Source organism: Microtus ochrogaster, linkage group LG4 (genome assembly GCF_000317375.1).
Source record: "Microtus ochrogaster isolate Prairie Vole_2 linkage group LG4, MicOch1.0, whole genome shotgun sequence".
Classification (NCBI taxonomy): domain Eukaryota; kingdom Metazoa; phylum Chordata; class Mammalia; order Rodentia; family Cricetidae; genus Microtus; species Microtus ochrogaster.
The window spans coordinates 60,335,625-60,343,531 of record NC_022030.1 but is presented as its reverse complement, the minus strand read 5'-3'; the positions used below and the strand labels follow the sequence as shown (position 1 = coordinate 60,343,531).

At 49.9% G+C, this 7,907-nt stretch overlaps 1 protein-coding gene across 1 annotated transcript in view; it reads right to left on the bottom strand.

The window, feature by feature from the left end:
• Per2 (period circadian regulator 2) overlaps window positions 1–7,907 on the bottom strand; it is a 52,175-nt gene that overhangs the window by 21,175 nt on the left and 23,093 nt on the right. The window contains exons 10-16 of the mRNA XM_013351748.2: window positions 5,038–5,144; window positions 4,406–4,559; window positions 4,008–4,116; window positions 3,222–3,341; window positions 2,604–2,688; window positions 545–707; window positions 348–454 (exon numbers count right to left, since the gene is read on the bottom strand). Of these exons, the coding sequence (XP_013207202.1) occupies window positions 348–454; window positions 545–707; window positions 2,604–2,688; window positions 3,222–3,341; window positions 4,008–4,116; window positions 4,406–4,559; window positions 5,038–5,144 (845 nt within the window). The remainder of the gene's footprint in view (window positions 1–347; window positions 455–544; window positions 708–2,603; window positions 2,689–3,221; window positions 3,342–4,007; window positions 4,117–4,405; window positions 4,560–5,037; window positions 5,145–7,907) is intronic.

Genomic DNA, 7,907 nt, shown 5'->3' with positions numbered 1-7,907 from the left:
CAGGATAGGATCTTATAGACAGGCTAGAAAGGTGCTTTTCCCAGAACAGAGGTTAGCACATCCATAGAAGGGAATGGAACTCAGGGTTGTCCCTTGGCCACCAGCAGGCTTTCTGGACCCTGTTGTCAACACTTAGTACTCCATGTCTAGACATCACCTTGACCTTGAAGGAGGGTATTGACTTTCCAGCCACTCTGGTCATTTAAAAACTTTGCTGGTTTATCTACAATGCATGAAAACTTAATTCAGGAGGAAAAAGGGGACACATGAGGGTTTATGATGACTTCTGACTCCACAAAGGAGATTTAAGGGGTCCCAGGTTAGATAGCCCATAATGGAAAGTATACCTCCAGAGTGCAGCCCAGGGCTGACTGTGGCCTTCCGGGATGGAATGTTGGCTGGGAACTCGCATTTTCTTTTCAGGGTGGCAGCTTCATTGCAGCTCTCCAGGTACCTGGAGGAGGGTTGGAAGGCACCGTGTGGATGGGAAGGTGTGGGTGGGGATGATAGCAATGGCGGGGAAGGTCATAAGTGCCCTGTGTACCTGATGACACTGTCCAGGCAGCTGATCTGCTGGTAGGAGCAAGGAGGCTGGTTCTTATAGGCTAGCTCCTCTGGGAAGCTGCCCTTGGGTACGCTGGCCCCTGAGCTGTCCCTATCTATGGTAGTGACAGCTTTCACCTGAGCTGGGGGGCTGCTTGGCATTTCTGAAATGAAACAAAATAAAATTTTTCCATTTAATACCTTTCATCTGCCCAAAGAAACCACTCCGTATTTATAAAGCATTTTATTCTGCTCGAAGGCAGGGGTAGGGATCCATAACGTACTGACATGGAACCCAGTGACAGTCTGCATCCAGAAGCCCCGTCAGCCTGGCAGCTACAGGGCTTCTGAGCGGGAGCTTGGAGTCATCTGTCACTCAGGCAGAGCTTGTTTCTCTCTGGCCTTAACAGCAAATGCCAGGGCCATTCTCAGGGCTCAGAGCTTAGGTGGAAGAGGGTGGGTCTTAACATCTTGAGCTTGGTGGCCAATCAGAACCCAGCTCTCTTAGTCTCCTGAGCAGGGTAGGCGAGACTGAACATAGGGACATAGGGGCTTGCACATGCGGACCAGGTAATCTACCATGAACAGCTCTGTAGCCTACCCATCATTAGATACTTATTTACATAGAGACAGAGTCTCACTGCACAGCCCTGGCTGGCCTGGACTTGCTACGTAGACCACACCGGCCTTGAACTCACAGAGATCTGCTTACTTTTACCTCCGAAGTACTGGGATTAAAGGTATGTGCCATCACATCTGGCTTTATTTGCTTGTTTGTTTGTTTTTTTGAGAAAGGGTCTCACTAAGTCACCTATGAGGCAGGCTGGCCTTAAACTATGGAACCCAGGCTTGCCTGGAATTTGTGATCTCTCTGCTTTAGTATCTAGGGAAGAAAGGCGACAAGACTCAAACCACTGAACCACCAGGGCCAATTTTCAAACACAACTTACGGTGACAATGATGAAACAGCAATTGCTGCCCAGGTACCAGGCTGTGGATTCTGTCTGTGCTCACCATAGGAACCACATGCTTGCTGTCCTGAGAGATCTTGAGCAATGAGCTATATCTTACTCTCTGGTATATCCCTAACACCCAGCCCCTTTCTGTCCACTGTAGGGAGGTCTTGTTTTGAGAACCACAGACACCTGGGCTCTGTCCAGCTGTATATGTGTGTATGTGTGCGCACTCACACAGATGTGCATGCAGGTGTTAGTTTGCACATGTATGAAATGTGAGCATGCAGTCACACAGCTACTCTGCAGAGTGAAAAATAAGCGTGCCCTACTCCTTCCCCCAGCATCTCCCAGTGTACTCGGTAGGCAGGTCCTGAGGAAAGGAAACCCACACTCCATGCCCTACTGGTCCATAGGGTAACAAGGACTTTCTGAACAGTAGGATCTGAACCTGTTGGTCATACACAGTAGAGCAGCTCTTATTTCTTTGCTAAGCAAGGATGGGGTGTAAGTGAGACTGCTTTGACTTGAATAATCACACAGAAACTATATTAATCACAACACTGTTTGGTCTATTAGTTCAGGCTTCTTATTAACTCTTACATCTTAAATTAACCCATTTCTATTAATCTATATATTATCATGAGGCTGTGGCTTACAGGTAAGGTTCTGGCATCTGTCTCCTTTGGCAGCTACATGGCATCTCTCTAACTCTGCCTTCTCTCTCTCTCTCTCTCTCTCTCTCTCTCTCTCTCTCTCTCTCTCTCTCTGTTTAGATTTCCCACCTGGCTTTATTCTGCTCTGCCATTGGCCAAAACAGCTTTATTTATCAACCAATAAAGCAACAAATACACAGAAGGATCTCATATCATCTCTCATCTCTATATCAATGAGGTAAAGCACACCCAGGAGGTGACCTCCCCAGTCCTCAAATAGAGCAATAAGCCGGGAATCCCATGTCTTTCTCTCTGCCATCCTAAGACACAAGCAAAAGAATGTGTGGTTTCTTTTTTTTTCTTCTTGAAAAGAAGAAATGTATTTATTTATTAAGAAAAAGTGAGAAAAACCTTCTGGGAGTGAGGAAGTAGCCAGAGGACATCTTTTTACCTGCAACGGATGTTTCCTTTTGTTCTGCAGACCCATGAGAAAAGTGACTTTTGGTTTGAATCTTGCCACCATTTTTTAAATTTCCCTTGAAGAAAAACAATAACACGTTATTCATTCTAGGAGACCTTCTTCTCTCCATCCCCGCAGTGAGAACAGAACAGCCGACACCAGTCGAGGAGCACGGAGAGTGACTCTTCGGGAGTGGAACCCAGGGCCTAGCACATGCTGCACACATGCCCATCACGGAGCGTACTTACTACACGCCAACATGGATTTGGAAATCCTGAAGGAGCCAGATGGAGCTGGCTACAGCTCTCATGATCGATCCCCAAGGATAACACAGAGCCAAGGGGATGCTGATGCTTCTTCACCACCCTCCAGTTAAGTTTGTTTCCCCTGCTCTGTCCACCGAAGTCATTTTCCTTTATGTGTTTAACTACAGGGTAGCTGCCTCAACGTGAAACATGAAGTAAATCTCTGGGAACAGAGCCTTCTCTGGGAGAAGGTGATGGAGCCACCGGCTTCAGACACTGCCTGGCTATTTCCGATCATGCTTCCTAACCGAGGACCCGCACTGCTGAGCTTGCCCTCCTGGGGGAAGAACAGAGAGGGACGTACGGATCTCCTCCGGTGAGACTCCTCATGGCCATTGCTGTCGCTGGATGATGTCATAAGGTGTTCGTGGGATCCGTTACTGCCCAGGCTCCCATAGCCACTGGAGCCACTATGGGGAACAGGCTGCAGGAAAAGCATACACATCGCTGCGGACATGGTGGAACAGTACAGAAGAGTCACCACCAGCCAAGCTCAGATAGTGGTCTCAGCTTGCCCAAGGTCACACAGAGAAGATAGTGGAGGGGAGCTTAAACCCTGGGCTGTCTGGCCTTCATCTCTAGGCATGCAGCTACCAAGGAGACCCCATTAAAAAGAAATGTAGCCGGGCGGTGGTGGGGCACACCTTTAATCCCAGCACTCGGGAGGCAGAGGCAGGCAGATCTCTTTGAGTTTGAGGCCAGCCTGGTCTACAAGAGCTAGCTCCAGGACTGATTCACCTAGAGTTACACCTTGTATCCCATAATCAAGAAGGGGACATCAACCTCAACTGTGGGACTGACTGCAGTTAAACTGATTTTGCTGCAGGGTGATGTCACTGAGTCCCCGGTGCTGGTGATCGTGTTTTGGGGAAGAGTGAGCCTTAGACCAATAGAAATTGCACTAGAAATTATGGGATATAGGCAGCCTTCAACCGCTCATTCAAGGTCATGACTCATACACGTAAGATTCTAAGGCTAGGAAAACTTGGGGGCACTTGGTAGCTCTTAGGCCAACCACACAGTCCACACTTGGCCTTTCTGGGCAGACATGGAGACCAGCAGAATAGAGCATTCCTAGTGTGATACTCACCTGCATGAGCAGGCGGTGGATTTGCTCTGTTAGCTCCTGAACGCTGGGGTGCGGAGTCTTCTCCTCAGGACACGGGGAGGCTGCAAACACGTCCTCATTCAAAGGGCCCCTGAATGATTTTGTCTCATCAGAAGGGCCCGTCTTAGCCTGAATGTGGCACCCACACTGCCCACTCAGGCTGGAATCTCCATTTCCAGGCCCCTGAGACTCCCCCCCCCCCAAGCTACGACACAGCTCTGCTTAGATGAGTTCCTCCCACTTGGGCAAGTCATCCCTTGCCCACATGGCCAGTGGCTCTCAACAGGGAGATGACCCCAGCTTTGTCCCCCTGCTGGTGGGAAGTGAGAGAAGGCCAGGATCCCCCAAAACCCACAGAGTGGAACCCTGGGAGCACTCACACCCTGACTTTGTGCCTCCCAATGATGAAAGATATCTTCCTGCTCCAGGGGTTAATGAAGCTGGACCAGCTGGTATCCAACGTGATGTACTCCCCATTGCGGGTGCGGAATCGAATGGGGGAATAGTCGAAAGGCTGTCCGCCAGCCTGCAGGACTAGGGGATAAGGAACAGGTCTTAGGGCTGGGGTGTGAGCGGAAAACAGACACACACAGGCTAGCCAAGGTCACCTCCTCAAAGCCACTGCTTCCAACTGCTGTGTCTGCTGCAAACACCCCTGGGGTGGTTTCCAGCAGAGGTAGTTTCGTCACCTATTTCAAGACGCATGTCTCTCTGTGTTACCCACGTGTGCAAGCGATCCGCTTGGGGGGATCCTGTGCAGTCTACTCCCACGGATGGTCAGAACTTTCCTTCCCCACAGTTCAGCTGGTCTCCTCATATTCATGGACACCAATACTATCAATGAGTTGCCAAGGCCCTTTATGAGTATTCTTCTCCCTTGCCCACCTAGGGCTGATGACACCAGGTCGCAGCAAGGAAGTAGGGCATCCGCTAGGGCTCAGCATCCCCAGTGGGTCTGACCCCTTCCAACACCAGAGCACACCGGTCTCAGGGCTTAAAGAAGACGACCTACTCTTCTTGTGGATGGCGAGCATCAAGGGCCGGTCGCTGGGGTGGAGCTGCACGAGCACAGGTGTCTCGATCAGGTCCTGAGGTAGATAGCCCAGGAGGGGGACTGCCCTGTAAGGAGAGGGACAGCAGGCAGTCAGGGTATGGAATATAGATGTCAGGCAGACTCTGAGGGAGGGCCATCTTAGGGAACCTCCTCATTTAGCGATAGACATGGCTCCCAATTCCCCCAAATGGAAACATAGCGGAGACAGCCAGTCTTTCAGCTTCGCAGCAGGCGAGGACTCCAGTGTCCTTGTGGGTAAGACAGGAAGGAGGCTGTTGTCAGCTACAGCCTGGTGTTTGTCCTCCCAACAGACTACATCACGATGGCATGTTAATGTTTTTCTTTTTTAAAAGACTTATTATGTACACAGTGTTCTGTTTGCACGTATACCTGAACACCAGAAGAAGGCAACAGATCTCATCATAGGTGGTTGTAAGCTACCATGTGGTTGCTGGAAATTGAACTCAGGACCTCTGGAAGACCCAGCCAGTGTTCTTAACCTGAGTTATCTTTCCAGCCCATGTTTCTTTTTCTGATATCTTTCTAATATTGATCGGTTGATGTGAGTCTTGGTTGAACAGGTTTTGTCTGAAAGCTGTCCTTTCTCAGTCAGAAGGTAGTCTGTCACTCTGACCCCTAGATCAGGTGATTTCCTGTGACTCCCCTAGGAGTCCCCATGACTGGCTGGAATCCTTGCTCAGTGCCTGTCTGTGCTTCTATAAAGCGGAGGCCCCTTGGCATTTTGGGCTGGTCCTTGGTCACTGTAGGGATGGAACCAAAGCAGCGGTCTATGGCTCTGTCTGAATCTAGCTCGGCTGGCACTCTCATCTTCCCCTAGACATTCCTGCAGGTGTTTCCCCTCTGTCAAGCAGAAGGCCCTGCTGCACAAAACCTTAGACTAGAACTTCCTTGGGATCTGGATTGACTCTGACTGCATCCTCAGTGTCCGAGGCATACTCTCAGGTCTCCTGTTTCCTTTCAGACAGAGAGTACAGAATGTTCTTGGCGCCTTCCCAATACAAGCCTGGCTGGAGCAACTGCAGGAGAGGAGGAAGAAGGAGGAAAGAGGAAGAGGACAAGAGGCTGGGGAGGAGAAAGAGGAGAGGAAAGGAGGAAGGGCCCGATACCTGACCCTGACTACAAGGTTCCCTGAAGGGGCCTGCCTGTGGGTTCCACTCACTAGCAGAACTCTGCAGACGGCCTCCCACATGCACTGGCCTGCCTACCTGCCACACAACTGGAGCAAAACATGGCAGTTTTCACAGTCCTTAGACCTAAGCAGTAATGGCAGCCTCTTAGATGGTTGTGTACACTCAGTCCCAGGTTCTGCATCTGATCCTGTCCCTGGGATACCCCAGGCCAGAGGTGGCAGGTCTTCGGCTGCCCACAGAGCAGAAGCTTCCTGGAGGCAGTGCAGCATGACCCTGAGGCGGGGACCCATGTCCCTGGTCAGGAAGACAGAGGAGGAGGACCCAAAATCTAGGGGGTGACTTGATCTGATTCTCTGTCCACTTCCTGTGGTTTTTTTTCTTTTTTTTGGCACGTTTCTCCAAACCACTCCCAACAGCCGGTTGATTTCCAGCTCTGCGCCTGTCAAACAGCTGGGAAAAGGCACACAGTGGATGACAACCTGCTCAGAAGCAAGCCCTTCTGAGTCCACCAGGACCGCTCACACCAGCGAGAGCACCCTCCGTGACAGACTCAGAAGCCTGAGCAGCTCTGAGGAAAGTGTGGAGGCAGCCCGGAAGCCAGGCTCCTGCTGAGGTCCTGCTAATGGCATCTCCTCCATCCTTGATGGTACCATCACCTATGAGACAGAGCTTAAACAGGGGGACAGAGGCGGGCTCAACTGAAACAACCTCCAGGTCTCCAGAAAGCCCCGTCTCTAGCATTCATTTCTTGTAAGCTCTGGTGTTTGTTTCCTTGCTTTCACTTTTTTTTTCACGTAGAATCTTGCACTCCCAATGGTTCTTGTCTCAGCCTCCTACATGCTGAGATCAGTGTGTGCTACCACAACTGAATCTTATAAATTTTGAGTGTGATTTCAAATCACTTCCTCGCCTGTATAGTTACATGTCCTGTATCAGCGGAACACAGTCTGAAAAATGCACCGTTAGGCAATTCCGTTGTACGGGCAGGGTCAGGCGAACAAAGCCCAACCCACAGGGCACAGGTTGGTCACCAGGCGTGACTGCTGATGTAATCAAGAAACACAGGGCACACAGAAGTGTAGGCTGCTGTGGGGCACCAAGGGGGAAGGCTTGCTAAGGTGACAAGTTATAAATATATAAGCCAGAAGCACGGTGCTGCTGTGCACAGCTGTGGCTACTACACTACTACAGGATGACATCATGACAGCCTTGTCACAGGTAAAAGAATCGCAGCAGTGTATGTGGTCTCACTGAAACATCACCGTGTCGCAGGACAGTACCGTCACATATTTTAGTTGACTGCCAGGTAAGTAAAAATGACACATAACCTTGTCTTCAGCAGCAATGTCAAAAGCAAAAGAGTTCAGCCACACACACCTTTAGTCCCAGCACTTGGGAGGCAGAGGCAAGTGAATCTCTTGAGTTTGAGGCCAGCCTGGTCTACAGATCAAGCTCCAGGACAACCAGGGTGGTTACACAGAGAAAACCTGTCTTGGAAAAACAAACAAATACAAAAAGCAAAAAAGTTCGTTTTTATCTCTCTGGTTATTACCAAGGCACTGAACATCTGTCCCAGGATTTGATGACCTCAAGATCACAGTACTGATTCCCAGACAAATGATAGTGGGAGGTGTTATTATTTTAAGATGTGTTACTTTTGTTTATGCTGTGGAACAT